Raw genomic sequence first — 20,574 nt, 5'->3', positions numbered from 1 at the left:
GCTCAGTCACAGCTCACTGCAGCCTCAACCTCCCCAGGCTTAAGCAATCCTCCCACTTAGCCTCCCAAGTAGCTGGGACTACAGGCACATGCCACCATGCCCAGCTAATTTTTGTATTTTTTGTAGAAATGGAGTTTCACCATGTTGCCCAGGCTGGTCTTGAACTCCTGGCCTCAAGCAATCCTCCCTACCTCAGCCTCCCAATGTGCTGAGATTACAAGGCCTGAGCTACCTTGCTGGGCCTATTTTCTTTCTCTCTCTCTCTCTTTTTTTTTTTTTTTTTTTTTTTTTGAGACAGAGTCTCGCACTGTCGCCCAGGCTGGAGTGCAATGGTGTGATCTCGGCTCACTGCAAGCTCTGCCTCCTGAGTTCACGCCATTCTCCTGCCTCAGCCTCCGGAGTAGCTGGGACTACAGGCACCCACCACCATGCCCGGCTCATTTTCTGTATTTTTTTTTTTTAGTAGAGACAGGGTTTCACCATGTTAGCCAGGATGTTCTTTCTCTTTAACTATACTGCAGAAACTATATTTAAGAGGTTTACAACTAGTCTGACAACAGAAATTCATATACTCATCTAACTTTTCATGTGTGTGGAAAAGAATATTAAAAAAGAGATTTCAAGGATAAGTTACAAGACTGGATTAATAAGTGTTTTTCAAATATTCTGACACAGAAAGATTACAAAACCAAAGCAGCTTAAGTACTCCAGCAATTCCGTTTGGTTGTCAATACCCTAATTTTCATTAGAATCTTTGGGCTTCACCAACACAATTATGTTATTTTTACTGAGAAGCAGCTTCCAGTCAAAAAAGCCTTTCATTTTTAACAGAAAGCGCAATAAACTTTTTAAAAATTCTGGGCTTGATTTCTTTTATTATATTATATATTTTCTGAAAATGTAACCTTGCACATTGAGTTTTTATACTTACGTATATACTAGTAACTAATTTATACATTTATACACACATGCATATATATACACACACACAGATTGTGTATCTAGATACATATACATGTATACAATCTATAGTTTATTGCAGAGGATATCATTTATAAGGTATTCTCCTGTATGGTTTTTGAGAATTTCTTTCTACTTTTCAATGAACCAAAAAGAATAAGAAGGGGTAGAGGAAAACAGAAAAACCAAAGAATGCATGCCAAAGCCCTCATTAAATTCTCTAATTAAAGAAGCTTTCAAGACTTTCATGAATCTATTACTACATTTCTGCTAATCTTAACTTCCCTCCAAACAGACCAAGCAAACAAACCAGAAAAGCTAAATAAAAGTACACATTCACATCTAGGTTAACTGTAGTAAGACGATGTAATTTTTAAAAGTAGTAGGATGATTTTTGAGAGACTTGTTTCTTTATAGGTATCTAACAATTTTTCCTGTCAAATATTATATAAAGCACAATTTTGTACTAATAAAACCAAGTGAAATAAACTGTAAATGGAATCAAACAAATAAACACAATAAAATGCCATTAATTTTAGTTAGTAACAAGGGTAAAGGATAAAAGCTACATTCTTTGCTGTGTCATAGTGAGAAGCCACACTGCCCATAAACCGGGAACATCACTTGACCTGAACTGAATCCATGGCACAGCGAAGTGCTTTATAACTGGATTTCACTGCCCAACTGAATAATTCATTATTTTTAATGAATTTCCTCCGTTCTCTAAGTAGCTATAGCCAGTCAGCTGAAATCAACCATTATAAACTGGGAAATTGCAGAGAAAGTTTTCAAGTAAGTCAATTTAAAAAGTTGCTTAGGTTGTCTATTTTTCCTTTTATATTTATTACTGTTACTTCGTATGGCCTGAAATAAAATTTTATAGGATTCATCAGTAAGTGGATGTTGACGGTTGCCTTGCTAGCATCCGTTCCACCCTGGACCCTTAATAGAGTACCGATAAATTTCATTCAGGTAAAGATCAGTTACCCACAAAGCCAATGTCCAATGTGCTTTAAGGAAGGTGTCCCACTCCCAGCCCACAGTAGAGCCAGTGGTCTAAAGGTAATCCAATTTCTCTTGCTGCAATGATGATTCAGAAACTCAGCCCTGGCTGGATGTAGTGGTACGTGCCAGCAATCCCAGCACTTTGGGAGGCTGAGGCAGGAGGATGGCTTGAGTCCAGCCTAGGCAACATGGCGAATACTATCTCTACAAAAAATACAAAAATGAGCCAGGTGCAATGGCACACATCTGTAGTCCCAGCTACTTGGGAGACTGAGGTGGGAGGATTGCTTGAGCCCAGGGGTTCGAGGTTGCAGTGAGCCACGATCTTGCCACTGCACTATAGCCTGGGTGAAAGAGTGAGACCTTGCCTCAAAAAAAAAAAAAAAAATCATCATTGCCAGGTAGAAAGAGAAACGCATAAATTTTACAATAAGACCAATTTAAGTATAGGGGGAAGAGGGAAAGGTAAAAGTGGAGACTGGGTAAAAAAGAAACTGGAAAATTAATACACAATTCTGGAAGCAGCCACAAATTTACCTAATGCAAATCTTACATAGTAAGTTCAAATATAGTCTTTTCGGACAGGATAAGTTTATGTAACATGAAGAAGAAGAAAAATCAGCAATTTTGTGATTGTGTAATTCCTGGAAGGAAAAAAGTTATCCTCCAGTCTAATTATTTTTCTACTGTATTTCAGAGACTCTGTTTTATGAATGAACAGCAAAAGCAAGTCAGGTACCAATAAGTGATGTCTCCTGCTTCACATCAAAACTTCCAGGAGGAGCTACAAAGCTTTGATATTTTTTTCTGATGGCTTCTATTATTCTTACCACAGACTACGAAGATCTCATACCTCTATCTTCTTGGTTTCAAAGACAGCTAAAGAGAAGGTGAATTTCTGCCCTCCACTGAGGAGCTAGCCTAAAACACTAACAGTAGAAGAGATTGGAAAAATGCAGAGATGAGGACAATAGAGTCAGAAAGAAACAGAGGCTTGAAGTAGGCTCAGGAGGGAAGGTCATTGTTCTCCTTTTTTTGGAGAATATGAAATTATTCTAATTTCTTATTTCCCCATGAAGAAACTATTCAAAAGCCATCCTCTTTCTTAATCCTCCCTCATATTAAGCATTTTATCAAAGGAAAGAAAAAAAAATCACCTTTAAAAGAGTCTGATTGCTATCACTAACCAGCTTTTACAAAAGATAAGCCTAATTTTTATCAAAGCTCCAAAGTCTCCTAAAATAAATAATTTTTCCACAGTATCTCTTTGAAGACAAGTAATTTTATCTATTTGTTTAACAGGAGCAAGTAAGGTACCAGATGCAAAATAAGGATACTCAAATTATTTTTATCCTAGGATAAATTATTATCCTATCTCATTTTTATATATGAGACAGAATCAAATACAATTATATCCAAGTCCAAATTATACAATTATATCCAAAATTTATATCCAAAATCAGTAACAGCAAAAATGACAACCTGCCTGGGAATAAACCTAACATAAAATATACAAGATCCATTTTAAAGATAACTAGCAAATTTTATTAAGACAGTTAAAAAAGGACTGGATAAAAAACACTGAGTTCTGGCACAGCCAGACCCAAAACAGTAAATATATTAATTAAATCAATACACTCAAGAAGCAATACCAAGAAAAAAAGTCATCAGAATTTTTCAATGAACCACGTGAGTTTACATTAAAGTTCACTGGGAAGAGAAAATACTCAAGAGCAGCAAATTTTTTTTTGGAAAACAAGACCAACAAGGAAAAACTCACCCTACTAAATATGAAAAAAACTACAGTAATTAAAATAGTGTGTGCCAGGTGAGGTGGCTCACACCTGTAATCCCAGCACTTTCGGAGGCCAAGGCGAGCAGATCACCTGAGGTCAGGAGTTCGAGACCAGCCTGGCCAACATGGTGAAACCCCATCTCTACTAAAAATACAAAAATTAGCCAGGTGTGGTAGCGAGTGCTGTAATCCCAGCTACTAGGGAGGCTGAGGCAGGAGAATTGCTTGAACCTGGGAGGCGGAGGTTGCAGTGAGCGGAGGTCATGCCATTGCACTCCAGACTGGGCAATAAGAACGAGACTCCCAGTCAAAAAAAAAAAAAAATTAGTGTGGAATTGGTGTAAAAATAGAAAAACAGATCAAACATAGCATGTCTAATCCCATATAGAGAAAACCTTGAAGACTGCAGAGACTATGGAAGGTGGTGAACATGTTAATTTGTTTGACTGTAGGAATCATTTCACTACATATATGTGTATCAAAACATCATGTTGTACACCGTAAATACATACAATAAATAAATAAAACTTGCCATGTCCAGAAATAGATCCATGTAAATATGGAATTTTGACATACGATGAAGGAGGCATTTCTTACCTTTGAGAAAAAACAAGTTATTCAAGAAATGAGGCCAAAAAACTGGTTATAATTTTGATATATCATTACCAGCAAAAATTTAAAAGATTGACCATATGCAGTAATTACGAGAGAAGAAACTGGCATCACCATTTTGAAAGATGTTTCATAGAAGGCATCAAAATTTTAAATCTGCATAACCTTCAAGTCAGTAATTACATCTATCCTATGGAAATATTTGCACATATGCACAAAGACGTATGTAAAGGATGTTCATTACATCCCTTTGTAAAAGCAAAAATATGGGAAGCAGTTATAGGGTAAATTAATAGGTAAATAAACAATGACACATCCAAAATATGGCATACTAAGCTGCCAGTAAAAGAATAAAATAGAACTATACGTATTAAGATCATTCTCTAAGATAAATGCTAAGTAAAACAGAGGGAAAACGAAGTGTCAGTGGTAGTTTAAATTTCAAAATGGAAAATGAAATTGGCCGGGCACAGTGGCTCACGCCTATAATCCCAGAACTTTGGGAGGCTGAGGCAGGCGGATCACGTAGTCAGGAGTTCGAGACCAGCCTGACCAACATGGTAAAACCCCATCTCTAATAAAAATACAAAAATTAGCAGAGCATGGTGGCGGGCGCCTGTAATCCCAGCTACTCAGGAGGCTGAGGCAGGAGAATCACTTGAACCCGGGAGGTGGAGGTTGCAGTGAGCCGAAAATGTGCCATTGCACTCAAGCCTGGGCAACAGAGTGAGACTCTATCTCAAAGTCTCAAAAAAAAAAAAAAAAAAAAAAGAAGAAGGTCGGGCAACTGGCTCACGCCTGTAATCCCAGCACTTTGGGAAGCCAAGGCGGGCAGATCACAAGGTCAGGAGATTGAGACCATCCTGGCTATCATGGTGAAACCCCGTCTCTACTAAAAATACAAAAAATTAGCCAGGCGTGGCGGCGTGCACCTGTAGTCCCAGCTGCTGGGGAGGCTGAGGCAGGAGAATGGCATGAACCTGGGAGGCGGAGCTTGCAGTGAGCCGAGATTGTGCCACTGCACTCCAGCCTGGGCGACAGCGTGAGACTCTGTCTAAAAAAAAACAAGAAAAAAGAAAATGAAATTCTATGTATATATAAATGCAAAGAACAATCCAGGAGGACCCTCAGACAGGGTAAGTTTACATAATACAACAAGAAGAAAAATCAGATATTTTGCAATTATGGATTTCCTGGAAGGAAATAAGTTATCTTGTAGTCCAATTATTTTTCTACTGTACTTCAATGACTCAGTTTTATGAACGAACAGCAAAAGCTGGTGAGGTACCAATTAACAGGGGCCCCTACTGGTAACTGAATGGGACTGAGGTCAGGCATATGAAGGGGGAGTTTCAATACTCTATAATTTGTTTCTCAGTAAGCATGATCCCCCCTCCCTCACTCCCTGTCTACCTCTTTCTTGCTATCTGAGAGTAGTATGAAGGGCTTCTGTAAGTAATAAAGTAAATAACAGTCTATATTTTTTCAAATTGGAGTCCTGAGGTTAAACATGTCTCATGGTTTTAGTAAAGTCAAGCATAGGAGGAGGAAAAAGAGGCTGATTACCTTAACATTAAGAAAGAAGACGATAATGATCCATTGTGTACAGCAAATTTCAATAGCATCCTAATCTCCATTCAGCCCTCCTCACCCCATCCCAAAACGCGTAACAGCAAAGTTTTATGGATGGAATTGACCTCATCACCAAGACTACAGGTGAAATCCAACTGTCTTAAGGAAAATCCAATTCCCCTTGCTATACAACTGATTCAAGGATAGGAGCTATGACCCAGGTCTCAGTTCTCTAGCCTCCATCTCCTGGCCATAATTATTGCTTCCAAGGCAGTCCAATTGCAACAAATTTCGGGACTCTCCTCTGGTACGGGAAAGGATGCTTTTGCTCCTGCTAGATGTGGTCATGGTTGATGCAAGTAGCCATCTTACAAGCATACAAGAAACCACCCTGAAGGTGGTTTCATAGAAGAGGGCCAAGAATAAGGCCAGAAAAATAGTCGGATCCCTGAGTGAACTTGCCTGAAGGCCACTCTACCTCAGATGTCTCCATGAAACAGACCAATAAATAACCTTTTATTGCTGAAGTCAGTTTGACTGGTTTTTCCATTACTTGCAACTGAAGGCACTCTTGTTGACAGGATGGGATAATTAAAATGTAAGACCACTTCTTGATCTGACTTTTTGAAGATTGAATAGAATTCCATTTTATCTATCATAATTTAACAATTCCCTATTGATGATAATTAGGTTGCTTGCGAATTTCACCAAAAATAACGTTCAGTGAATACCCTTGTGGATATGTGGGTATTGTTAGGCATTCCTATCATTTCTATAGGATAGATTCCTAGATATGAAATTACTAGGTCATAGAGTACTCTACTTCTCTGCTTACCTTCTCACCAATAAATTATTCACAATAGTATGCTAACCCCAAAAGGTAAAACTAGACAAAGAAGCAGCCCACACAGAAAGCCAAGAGAAACTTCCACAGTAGCAGGGTTAAACTAAACCACTGGTGAAGGATTTCAATCTGACAACTATGAAAAGGTGCTTTAAGGCACCTACTACTCCTACAAGAAGAGTCTCATCAAAGAACAGAAGTCCATGAAGGGCTGACTTATTAGTTACAATATAACCACATGTAACTCAACACCTAACTTTGTGGTGTTAGATATAAATCAAATTGATGGTATTTGAGTTGAGTGTTAATGGACCATCATCATCACCATGACCATCACCATCAAAACTATAGCCATTAATATCTATATCCTACCCTTTCCCCACTACTTGTCTAGTAGATCACAATCTTTGATGTATAATATCCAAGGGAGATAGTGCCTCCCAGTCTTCTGACCAGCCCTCCTCCAGTGATCTTGTCTGCATCCTGCTCCACCCATTTATTCCTACAAAGATACTATGTTATTACCAACGACTGAATCCTTCCATAATCTCAATTCCATATATCCCACTCTCCAACCAACACCTCCTGTTTTTCAAGTTCATTCCCTCTAGAAACTCAATTCCAACAATCTTTTCATCTAACTGGGGCCTTTAAGGGCCCTGCTACCATATCATTGTCCTCACCCCTTGGGCAGTCCTTAATTCTCTTCTTGACCAGTTTAAACTCCAAGTTAACAGCCACTTCCTTGCATACTCCCTCAAATTCATTGCCCTTCTGGCTTTATTACTATCTCCTGGCAAAACTCTAACCCCGAATAAAAAAGAACTCTTGACCTACTCTGTGCCTGTACCTATGCAGCTGAATGAATGCAGCAGGTGAAAAGCACCACCATTTTGACTGGTCTCACCTTAAATTTGTGACCACCAGCCTCAAGTGGGCCCTTACTGCTTCCTGGCAATCCTACAACTTTTCCCTAATCTATTTACTATCCTCCCCTCCTAAGACTATTTTATACCTTCTCCTCTCCACTTAAACTTCATATCTCCTCCACCGATCGTCACTCTTAGCTGATGATCTTGCTTCCGATTTCACTAGAAGCAATCAAAAATGAATTTCCACAGGCTCTTACCCTGAAATCTATATCACATAATTATATTTGTACCCATATACTCTACTGTGGTGGTTAATTTTATGTGTCAATTTGAGTGGGCCACGGGGTGCCCAGATATTTGGCTAACCATTATTCTGGGTGTGTCTGTGAGGATGTTTCTGGGTGAGACTAACATTTGATTCAGTAGACTGAGTAAAGCAGATTGCCCTCCCTAATGTGGGTGGGCCTTCAATTTGTTGAAGGCCTGAATAAATAAAAAGGCTAAGTAAGGGAAGATCTGCTCCCTCTGCCTGTCTTTGAGCTGGGACATTGGTCTTCTCCTGCCTTCAGACTTGGACTCAGACTGGAACTTACACCATAGGCTCTCCTGGTTCTCAGGCCTTCACAATTGGCCTGGAACTATACCATTAGCTCCCGTGGGTATGTCTCCTGGCAGATCTTAAGACTTTTATAATCTCTTGATAGATACAGAGACAGAAATACAGATAGAGATGGACACAGAGATATAAAGATCTCCTATTGGTTCTGTTTCTCAGGAGAACTCTAATACATCTACCTTTTCTTATGTAACTATGGATGAACTATCGGTACTTCTACATCCAACCTCTCCATGTGTGCAAATCTCTCATCTACTCAAAGACATTTTCTCAAAGACATCTACTCAAAGACATTTTCCCATCTCCTACATCATCAACTTTTTCCTCTCTACTGGTCTGCCAGAAAAGACCCATCAACATATACGCAATTTTTTCCAACTAAAAAAAAGAAGAAAAAAAAAAAAACTCAACTTTTGGCTAACTGCTCCATTATTATTCTCCCCTTTGTAGGAAAACTACTCAAATGAGTCATCTATACTAGCATCTCTGTTTCCACTCCTTTAATCCTCTCTTAAACCCACTGTAACCACTCCACTCCACGAAAAGGGCTCATGTCAAGGTTTCCAATGACTTTTATGTTGTCAAATCCTATAGCCAATTCTCAACGCTCATCTGAGTCAATGTACCAGCAGTAAGTGACACAATTAATCACACCCATCTTCTTGAAACATTTTATCAGGCTTCTGTGATAATTCTTGAGTCTCCATCTATATCAGTAACAATCCCTTTTCAGTATACTCTGCTGCTCCTTCTTACCTCCCCAATCTCTAAACATCACAGCATTCCAGGATTCAAGTCACACACCTGTTCTCTTCTCCCTCTACACTCACTCCCCTAGAGTCTGCTGGCTTTTAAATTAGCTGTTATACACTAATGACTTCCAAAGTTATATAAACAGCCTAGACCATTCCTCTTTGATAGCCAATTATTTACTGGATATTTGAATCTCTAATTGGCATATTCCACTCAATAGATATAAAGTTTCCCCAAACTGCTCCTTTTGTATATTTCCCATCTTAGTAAGTCACCTTCATCTTTCTGGTTGCTCATGCCAAAAGCCTTGGATTCATCCTGACTCATCTCCTCCTTTCACATTCTGCATCTAATCTGTCAGCAAATACTGTTGGTTCTATCTTCAAAACAAAGCCAAAATTCGACCTCCTCTCACCACTTCCGCTGCTACAATGCTGGTTCAAGCCATATTACCTTTTACCTGCTTTTCCCTATGGCCTATGCTCAAAACAGTAGCAGAGTGATTCTGTTACAAGATAACACAATTTAAAGGACTATATAACATAAGTGACTGAAATTTACCCCAGAAAGGCAAGGGTGGTTCAACATAAGAAAATTAATCAATATAACACATTACATTAAGATAAGGGAGGAAAAATACATGATCATTTCAATTGACACAGAAAAGGCATTTGACAAAATCCAACACCCTTTCATGATAAAAACTCAGAAAACTAGGAATAAAAGGGTATTTCCTCAACATGATAAAGGGCATTTATGAAAACCCACAGCTAACACCATACTTAATGGTGAAAGACTGAAAGCTTTCCACCTAAGATAGGAAGCAAGACAAACATACCCACTTTCACCACTGCTTTTCAACATCATATTGAAAGTTCTAGCCAGAGAAATTAGACATGGAAAAGAAATAAAAGGCATCCATAATGGAAAGGAAGAAGTAAAACTATCTCTATATACAGATGACATAATCCCATATAAAAATCTCAAAGAAAGCTACTAGATCTAATAAGTAAATTCAACAAAGTTTCAGAGTACAACATCAACGTTGAAATACCAGCTGTTGTTATACACCAGAAATGAACAATCTGAAAGGAAACTAAGAAAGTAACTGCATTTACAATAGCAGCTAAAAGAATAAAATACCAAGGAATAAATTTAACCAAGGAGGTGAAAAACGTGTACTCTGAAAACTACAGAATACTGCTGAAAGAAATTAAAGAAAACACAAATAAATGGAAAGATATCCCATGTTTATGCATAGAAAGACTTAATATTGTTAAGATGTCAATACTACCCAAAGTTATCTACAGATTCAATGCAATCCCTATCAAAAGGCTTTTCTGCAGAAATGGAAAAGGTGATCCTCAAACTCATCAGAATTGCAAGGGACCCCAAATAGCCAAAATAATCTTGAAAAGAAGAACAAAGTTGGAGGACTCATGTTTCCCAATTTCTAAACTTACTACAAAGCTACCGTAATCAAAACAGTGTGGTACAGGCATAAGGACAGAAATATAAATACAATAGAATAGAATTGAGATTCCAGGAGTAAATCCATACATTTACCACCAATTGATTTTTGACAAGGGTGCCAAGTCCATTCAGTGGGGAAAGAATAGACTCTTAAACATGTGGTGCTGGGACAACTGGATCTCCATATGGAAAAGAGTGAAGTTGGACCCCTACCTCACACCATATACAAAAATAACTTAAAATGTATCACACTAATATACAAGAATTTACTTAAAACTCCAATAGAAAAAGTAAAACTATAAAACTATTAAAAGAAAACATAACAGAAAATCTTCATGGCCTTGGATTTGGGAATTAGGTATGATGCCAAAAGCATAGGCAATACAAGAAAAAACAGATAAACTGGACTCTATAAAAATTTAAAAGTGAATCAAAGAACAATATCAAAAAGTGAAGAAAACCCACAAAATGCGAGAAATTATTTGCAAATCATATACCCAATAAGGGTTTAATATTCAGAATATATAAAGATCTCCCACAATTCAACAGAAAAAAAAACTCAATTAAAAAATGGGCAAAGGACTTAATAGACAGTTCCCAAAGAAGATATATAATGGCCAATAAGCACATTAAAAGATGCTCAACATCATTAGTCATTAAAGAAATACAAAATAAAACCACAGTAAGATACCACTTCCCACCACCTACTAGGATAGCTATAATTTTTAAAAAAGGAAATTAAGTTTTGGTGAGCATATGGAGAACTGGAACACTTGTACACTGCTCCCATGGAAAAACAGTTTTAGCAGTTCCTTAAAAAGCTAAACTAAAAGCTTACCATGTGATCCAGTAAGTCCACTTGTAGGTATATTCCCAAAAGAATTGAAAATAGGAACTCAAACAGATTCTTGTACACCAATGTTAATAACAGCATTATTCACAATAGCCAAAGGGTGGAAACAACCTAAGTGTCCATCAACATATGAATAAATAAATATGGCATATATATAATATAAACAAAAGGAATATTATTCAGCCATAAAAAGAAATCGAGTTCTGATACATGCCACAACATGGGTGAACCTTGAAAACCTTATCCTCACAAAAGACTCTGAATAGCCAAAGCAATCTTGAGCTAAAAGAACAAAGCTAGGGGCATCACACCACCTGACTTCAAAATATACTAAACTCTCGTAATCAAAACAGCACGGTACTGGCATAAAGAGACACACAGATAATAGAACAGAATAGAGACCCAAGAAATAAAACCACACATTTATAGCCAACTGATTTTTGACAAAAGAGCCAAGAACCCACAATGGGGAAAAGTCAGGCTCTTCAATAAACGGTGTTGGGAAAACTGATAACCATATGCAAAAGAATGAAAGTAGTCAATTATCTCTCACCACATACAGCATCAACTCAAAATGGACTAAAGACTTAAATGTAAGACCCAAAACCATGAAACCACTTGAAGAAAACACAGCAAAAAAGCTCCCTAACATTGGTCAGGGCTAGAGGTTCCCAAACCCAGGGCCACAGATTAGTACCAGGCCATGGCCTGTTAGGAACCAGGCCACAAAGCAGTAGGTGAGCAGCAGGCAAGCAAGGGAAGCTTCATTTTTATTTACAGCTGCTCCCCATTCCTCACGTTACCACCTGAGCTCCACCTCCTGACACATCAACGGTGGCATTAGATTCTCAAAGCAGCGCAAACCCTACTGTGAATTGCGCATGCAAGGGATCTAGGTTGTATGCTCCTTAGAAGAACCTAACGCCTTATGATCTGTCACTGTCTCCCATCACTCCCAGATAGGACCCTCAACTTTCAGGAAAACAAGCTCAGGGCTCCCAGTGATTCTACATTATGGTGAATTGTATAATTATTTCACTATATATTACAATGTAATAATAATAGAAACAAAGTGCACAATAAATGTAATGCGCTTGAAATATCCTGAAACCATCCCCTCCCTCGTGTGGATGGAAAAATTGTCTTCGATGAAACCAGTCCTTGGTACCAAAAAGGTTGGGGACTGCTGATCTGGGCAATGATTTTTTAGATATGACTTCAAAAGCAAAGGTAACAAAAGCAAAAATAGACAAAGGGATTACATCAAAATAAAATGCTTCTCTGCACAGCAAATTCAACAGACTGAAGACAGAATCTACAGAATCGGATAAAATATTTGCAAACTATACATCTAATAAGAGGTTAATTTCCAAAATGTTTAAGGATGTCAAACAACTCAATAACAAAAAAATAAAAAAATTTAAAAATCATATTTAAAAAATGAGCAAAAGACCTGAATAGACATTTCTCAAAAGGAGATATACAAATAACCAACAAGTATATGAAACATTGCTCATCAATAACCATCAGGGAAATGTAAATCAAAATCACAATGAGATATCACCTCACACCTGTTAGAATGGCTATTACCAAAAAGACAAAAGATAAGTGTTGGTGAGGATGTGGAGAAAAGGGAACTCCTTCCTCGCTGTTGGTGGGAATGTAAATTATTACTAACATTATGGAAATAACTCAAAATATTAAATGTAGAACTACAAGCAGGTCCAGCAAATCCACTACAGGGTATATATTCAAGGGAAATGAAATCAGTATGTCAAAGAGCTATCTGCACTTCCACGTTTCCTGCAGCACTATTCAACAATAGCCAGAATATGGAATCAAGCTAACTGTCCATCAACAGATGAGTGGATAAAGAAAATGTGATATACATACACAATGGAATAGTATTAAGCCATAATAAGGAATGAAATCCTGTCATTTGCAGCAACATGAATGGAACTGGAAGACATTCTGTTAAGTGAAATAAACCAGGCAGGGAAAGACAAATATCGCATGTTCTCACTTACATGTGGGAGCTAAAAAATTTGACGTCATTGAGGTAGTAAGTAGAATGGTGATTACCAGAGGCTGGGATGGATGGGTGGTGGGAATGAAGAGAGGTTGTTAATGAGTACAAAAATACAGTTAGATAGAAGGAATATCATAGGGTTTGAGAGCTATATAGAGACAAAAAAATAGGTAAGTGATTGCTAGGAAAGCGGGTGGGATTGAGTACTAATGGTTATGGAGATTCTCTTTTGGGTAATGAAAAAGTCCTAAAGGTAATTGTGATAAAGGTTGTACAACTCTGAAGACAAACTAAAAACCATTGTATTGCACACTTTAAATGAGTGAATCATATGATATACTAATTATATCTCAATAAAGCTGTTTAAAAAAGAATTCTGAGTGGAATTGGCCAGATTAAAAAAAAGACAAATATTATATGATTCCACTTATGTAGACTATCTTGAATAGGCAAATTTGTAGAGGAAGAATGTGCATTTAAAGTCACTAAGGGCTGGGCGGATGAGGCCATGGGGAGTTATTGCTTAAAAGTTATAGTTTCTGTTTGAAGTCGTTAAGGTCTTGGAAATGGTGGTGATGATTTCACGACATGATCAGTGTAATTAATGTCACTAAACTGAACACTTAAAAATGGTTAAGATGGCAAATTTTATGATATCTTACTCCAATTTTTTAGAAACATAATTCAGATCACGTTTCCCTAACAACTCTCCAACAGCTTCCCATCTCCCTCAGAATGAAAGCCCAAATTTTCAATATAGCCCATAAAGTCCTACACATTCTGGCCCCTTTCCCTTTCTGGCCTGACCTCTGACCTCCTCTCCGCTCTGCTCCAGCTCACTAGGCCTCTTAAGTTGCTCTCTGAACATAAAGAGGCAGGTTCCCCCAGGGCCTTTGTACTTTCTTCTCCTCCAGAGAACGTCAAGGTAAGTTCTATCACTTCCTTGAGCTCTGGACTCAAAAATTCCCTTCTCAGCGAGGACGTCCCTGACCACTTATTGTAAAACTGCAGCTCCCTACAGCCCCCCACCCACAACACACACACACACTCTTCATCCCCCTTTCCTTTTTAATCTCTATTTTCACCTTCTGTCATCCTATAATTTTACTTTTTGCCTGTCTCTTTCCACTAAAATGTAAGCTCCAAAAGGAGAGAGATGTTTGTCTGTTTTGTTCATTCTTGGTATCTCTAGTGCCTACAGCAGTCCTTAATAAACATTTGTTGGATTAATAAAGGGAGACCACTGTGGGGGAAAAAAAATAAAAGAAAATAAAATTTTAGCTGAAGAATGCAAGCCCCTTTAAATTATCAGGCCCAGAGAGGCATTAGAACGAAAAAACAGTCCAGTCTCACTCCCGGTCTGAGCTGGATAATTATCTCTTAAAGCCCACCTGCTATGTGGGCTCTAGACTGGCACCAAGAAGCCATAAAATGCCATATGCTGGACACGATAACTCATACCCTATGAGTTACAGTGTACAGCCAATCACTAAGCAATGGTATCTCTGTAAACCAATAACAATTCCTGACCAACTTTGTCTCAGCCCACTCTTCCCCTTCGCCTTTAAAAACCTGCTTGTAACCAAGGCTGAAGGAGCACTCCCCAAGGCAACTGGGAAATGAGTCCTGGGCAGCTGTCCTCATTTTGGCTGAAGTAAACACTTTAAATTATAATTTTGTGCCCCAGCCTCTTCCTTTTAGGTAGACACCACTATTCAATGACATCAAGATCTGAACTGTCCTACTTATCCCAATATCCCACCCCTAAAAAGAAATGTACCGAACCATAAAAAGCCTGAAGTACTCCGACTTACAGACTCCTGTATTAGCATCCTAAGAATTATATCACCCTTTTCAATAGGGAGTAGTATTTTTCATATCAAACCTAGCCTGAGAACAACTGAGATTCAACTAGGAAAAAAAGAAAAGAAAATCCATTAAAGACTGAGTGATTTGAACTCAAAAATATCCATCATCACTTGCTAAATCATAGACAGCAGGTTATTTCCCTCGACTTTGCTGTGCAGACCTGGAGTGGCTCAATTTCTGCCCTAATAAAGGCCGTACTGGAAAGAGCAATCCTAACTAAGCGCTCAAGGTAAACATCAAGCTGGGGCCGTCAGGGGCGGGGAAACACTTTCTGAATGGCGGAAGCTCCGAGAGACGCCTTTCCCAGCTGCTCCAGAGGGGAAAGGAAAAGGGAGAAAGTCTGTTTTTCCAGAATCTCCCAAACACAGCCCAGGGGCCTGCTCCGCGGGCCTAAGCGCCTCCACGTGTCTCAGAAGCCTAGCACTATAGATACCCCGGGGCACGGAGCTGGGAAAACAGGAATAGGAAGACACTTTACCCCGAGAAGATCCAGTCCAACAGGTCTTCTTCAGCCGGATGACTGTGGAGCGCCACCACAAGCAGGGCCTGCAACCCAGGCATCCAGGCTAGACACCAAATCAGCAAACTTTATTCCCGCGCTGCCGAGTACAAGCCGGCGCCTCCCCGGCGCACACAGTACACATCAGCTCCGGGAGACCGACCCGACCCGCCCCTCCAGCCCCGTCCGCGCCACCGTTCCTGCCCCACCCCTTTCCCCGCCCCCGGCCCGGCTCGCCTTTCTCGCGGCTCTGCAACCCTCCCACCACAGCCCATCCAGCCCCGCCCAGCGCGCCGCGGTGCGCATGCGTAGAGGCCCTCGCTGTCGCTGAGCACCTCGGGAAGTGTAGTCTCTTCGCAGGTGCCGCTGGGCAGCTAGAGTCCTGCATCCCGGTGGAATCCGGAGAAGTGAGAACATTCCCGCCGCCCGGTCCTCATTCCCATCTTCACACCTGTCCAGTCCCCTCGCACTCCCGCTGCACCCCACGCGCCGGGCTTCCGTCAGAGAGTGCACTGAGGAAGAGCGGAGACCCCCTCTTCCCCTCAGCGCCTCAGCGGGCTGTGCCGGGGGAGGCGGGGTCCACCTCCCGCCCCCCGCCGTCGCTCTCCCCGCCTCCCCTTCCCTCCCCTCCTGGCGGGTGTGGGGCCGGTGTCCGAAGCCAGGCGGCGGCCCCCGCAGCGGCCGCAGGAGGGGCGGCTGCGGTGGGCGCCGCGGGCGATGCCCCTGCCCGGCTGCTCCGGCGGGGGGCAGTGCGAGCGGCGGCGGCGGGGGAGGAGGCGGGGGGCGGCGGCTGCGGCGGCTGCAGCAGAGGGGCCGAGAGCTGGCGGTGGCGGCGGCGGTGGTCGTGAAGGGCATCGGCGGCGGCGGTGATGGCAGAGATGATGTGAGTGCCCGCCGGCTGGAGACCTGGGGCCGCGGAGCGCGGGACGGGCGGCGGCGGCGTGCGGGAGCGGCCCCGGGGGCGGCGGAGGGATGCGGGGAGCGCGGGCAGAGCCGGAGCGGCGGCCGCCAACCGGCCGGCAGTGGCTGGAGCCCCGCGCTGCGGCGCCAGGGGAGCCGGGCCCGGCGTGGGGGTCGCGGGCGGCGGCGGGGCGGTCAGGCCGAGGGGCGTCTGCGATTGTTCTCAACACCCCTCCCCCACCCCATCCCGTGTGTCTGTTTGTCACTTGCAGCTGAAGATGGAAAGAGCCAGGCGAAGGGGAGGCGGCGGCGGCCGCGGCCGCGGAGGCAAGAATGTAGGGGGCTCTGGCCTAAGCAAGAGTAGACTCTATCCCCAGGCCCAGCACTCCCACTACCCCCACTACGCGGCCTCAGCCACCCCTAATCAGGCCGGGGGTGCAGCCGAAATCCAGGAGCTGGCCTCCAAACGGGTGGACATCCAGAAAAAGAGGTTTTACCTAGACGTGAAGCAAAGCTCCCGGGGCCGCTTCCTAAAGATAGCCGAAGTCTGGATAGGGAGAGGCCGGCAGGACAACATCAGAAAGAGTAAACTGACCCTCTCCCTGTCTGTGGCAGCGGAGCTGAAGGACTGTCTAGGGGACTTCATCGAGCACTATGCCCACCTGGGCCTGAAAGGCCACCGGCAAGAGCACGGCCACAGCAAAGAGCAAGGCTCCAGAAGGAGGCAGAAGCACTCGGCACCCTCCCCACCAGTCTCGGTGGGGTCCGAAGAGCATCCTCACAGTGTCCTGAAAACAGACTATATCGAGAGGGACAATAGGAAATATTACCTAGACCTAAAGGAAAATCAGCGGGGTCGCTTCCTACGGATTAGACAAACCATGATGCGGGGGACTGGCATGATAGGTTATTTTGGCCACAGTTTGGGCCAAGAACAGACTATTGTCCTCCCAGCACAAGGAATGATTGAGTTTCGTGATGCCTTGGTTCAGCTGATTGAAGACTATGGCGAAGGAGACATAGAAGAACGAAGAGGTGGAGACGATGACCCGCTTGAACTCCCAGAGGGGACTTCTTTCAGAGTGGACAATAAAAGGTTCTACTTTGATGTGGGCTCTAATAAATATGGAATTTTCCTGAAGGTAAGTGAGGTGAGACCACCTTACCGTAATACTATTACTGTTCCATTCAAAGCTTGGACAAGGTTTGGGGAGAATTTTATCAAGTATGAAGAAGAGATGAGGAAAATTTGCAACAGCCATAAAGAAAAGAGAATGGATGGCAGAAAGGCCAGTGGTGAAGAACAAGAATGCCTCGACTAGAGTGAAATTGAACTCCATCAGGCAAAATTTAAAATCACAAATTGGCTAAAAGTACTGATCCATTATCCTTTGAAGAAGTTTTTCCTCTTTTTTGGCCCGTTGTTATTAGTAATACCTCTAGTAGTTGATACTTCAGGAAGTCTGATTCTCATGTTATGTTACACATAGATCACTATAATTCTTACGGGAATTCCAACCTTCCCAGAGCTAAATAGTTTAGCTGCTTCAACTGCTCCAGACTATTGAAGTATGCAAATCAGCACAAAATGTGACATTCTGACATTCTAAATACCATAACTAAGATTTACATTGCACTATGACATAATCCTGAAAAAAGATACATATACTTAAATAGAAGTGTGACTTTCTATTTAACAAATTCCCCCAAAAGTATTCCAATCCTACTTCATTAAAAGCTGCTAAGCTTACCTGTAGGGCAATTACCACAGAAACAGAAATTGACCTCCGGTATATATAAATATTTACTTATAAAAGTACAAGTAGACGTATATTGTCCGTTGAATAACTGAATATACCATCAAAGGATCAAATCTTATTATCTAATTAAACCTTAAAAATATAATGTCATAATATTTCTTAAGAATACTATAGTATTCTATAATTTCAAACTTTGTGGTAACCCTACATTTTATAGTTGCCATATCAAAGCCATGGGAGAGTTTTAATTGGTTATTCTAAGTTTAGTTACAATCCCTTCTTTACCTCTACTTAATGTTCCATATATTTTTATTGACTTTCCAAAGTTTCAGGAATTACTTTTATGTCACATTGAGTGGGAGGCTTCATCCAATGGCTTTGCTATGGAAATCTTGGTGTTGTAGCTTTTCATGCTAATTTGAAGATTGCAAGAGGTTTCTTCCCCAAAATATATCATGGACTCAAGGTGTTATACTTTATGCTTCTTCTTTAACACTCTTTCAGAAGGGTTGGTGTACCAATTAACTGATATAAAAATATACCTGTAATAATATATTTTAGTAGCACTTTTGCAATTGCTACCCTTAAAACCATGTCAACACTTCCAACATAAACCTGAATTTTACAGGTGTTTTAATTCTGGAGGGGGTGGGGATTTTTTTTTTCTAAAAATAATTTAGAATACAAATTTCCAGTCTGAGAAAAATATTATTTGAAGATTGGTTATAAATATATTTGAAAGGAAAATTCAGGCATTTTCCAAGGTGCTCTTTCTGACTTTACACAAGACTCACCCATTTACCTGTATTAAAAATTAGTTTCCAGGAAGTGCCACAGCAATTTTTCAACACCTAAGCAATTTTTTAAACAAGTGGATATAGTGTTATATGTGTACCAACCCATCCTGTATTAACTGACTGAAATTACATCTATTCAGCTATATTTTCTTCTGAATGAAATTATTGTCTTTTATCTTGGCTTTATTCACCTCCCACACAATAAGTCCATCTAATCATATTTAAGAGCCAGAACACTGATTTCAACCCCCAAATATCACTCTCATTGATGAGAGCTGGCTGCATGGATTCAAATCAGAATGTAGCTCTTCTTTTATATGCTAAAAGTAATTTAAAATTATATCAGCGATTTTTTTCTTCCAGAGTTTTGTCCCCCAATACCTTTATGTGAGGTCACTAAGAAAACTTGATGGTATGAATTAAAAAAATTAATTTCATTGGTTTATGTTACTTAAGAACAAGCAATCAGTAACCCCGACATATATACTAGTGTTGGTTTGCAGATTGTATTTCACATTTCCTCTAGTAGCGTGAAGGAATCTCATTAGTTCATTATAATTGTGGACCATCTGGATCACTATGGAACAACTGAAGGTTAGGAGATAATGTTAGTACTAGAGCTAATAGCACATGGTGGGTGTTGAGACTCTAAAAGTAGCAAGGATTTTTAAACAGTCCTAACTGTAAAATAACTATGTAGGCTTGCTAAAAAAGTAGTTTTTGGTCTATGAAGGAGTGATGTGCACTTGAATTACTGTACTACTGATTGTTATTGCTGCCCATCATAGTGCCTATTAATAATAATCAACCTGTCAGATTTTGGGAAACTGGAGCTGTGAATATTCTAGTATTTGATTGTTCCTATCGCTATTGCTATGAGTGTATACACTCTCTTAAAGTCTTCCTTTCTAAAATATTTATATCCATTAGGTCTAAATGATTTCCTTTTACCTTTTGGGTCTGATAAGATTTGGGTATGTGTCTATATCTATATATATACACACAGACATATGTATATACATGTATACATATATATGTGTGTATACATACATACAATACCATGTCAGACTTAAAGATAAATATCTTTAACTCATTGTATATAAACATTATTAAATTTAGTTTTCCATTAATTATTTAAGTAAAGAATTAGTTAAGCAGCCAGATTTTCTACTTTGTATGTATACTTCAAAGTTTTTACCATCTCAAAGCTGCAGATTAAATAGATGCATATATACTGGCAATTGAGTATACTCTAAAATTATTAAGCCTTCTGCCAGTCCTTTTGTTTCATTTTTTTCATAGTTAATCATTCAAAAATGAGATGATGCTATGACTTTTTGATACTTAAAATTCCCAAGAATTCAT

At 40.3% G+C, this 20,574-nt stretch overlaps 2 protein-coding genes across 3 annotated transcripts in view; one reads left to right on the top strand and one right to left on the bottom strand.

The window, feature by feature from the left end:
- WRN (WRN RecQ like helicase) overlaps positions 1–15,968 on the bottom strand; it is a 140,591-nt gene extending 124,623 nt beyond the window's left edge. The window contains exon 1 of one of the 2 annotated variants that reach the window (XR_008667714.2): positions 15,732–15,967. The gene's annotated coding sequence lies outside the window, so the exon portion shown is untranslated. Of the gene's footprint in view, positions 1–15,731 lie in introns of both variants that reach the window. The other variant, XM_031013995.3, reaches the window with a different exon arrangement.
- A 132-nt stretch (positions 15,969–16,100) lies between these two features.
- PURG (purine rich element binding protein G) overlaps positions 16,101–20,574 on the top strand; it is a 37,821-nt gene continuing 33,347 nt past the window's right edge. The window contains exons 1-2 of the mRNA XM_019031889.4: positions 16,101–16,635; positions 16,925–17,794. Of these exons, the coding sequence (XP_018887434.1) occupies positions 16,931–17,794 (864 nt within the window). The 5' untranslated portion in view covers positions 16,101–16,635; positions 16,925–16,930. The remainder of the gene's footprint in view (positions 16,636–16,924; positions 17,795–20,574) is intronic.

The sequence above is a fragment of the Gorilla gorilla genome, chromosome 7 (assembly GCF_029281585.2).
Source record: "Gorilla gorilla gorilla isolate KB3781 chromosome 7, NHGRI_mGorGor1-v2.1_pri, whole genome shotgun sequence".
Taxonomy (NCBI): domain Eukaryota; kingdom Metazoa; phylum Chordata; class Mammalia; order Primates; family Hominidae; genus Gorilla; species Gorilla gorilla.
This window is presented reverse-complemented; position numbering and strand designations above follow the sequence as displayed.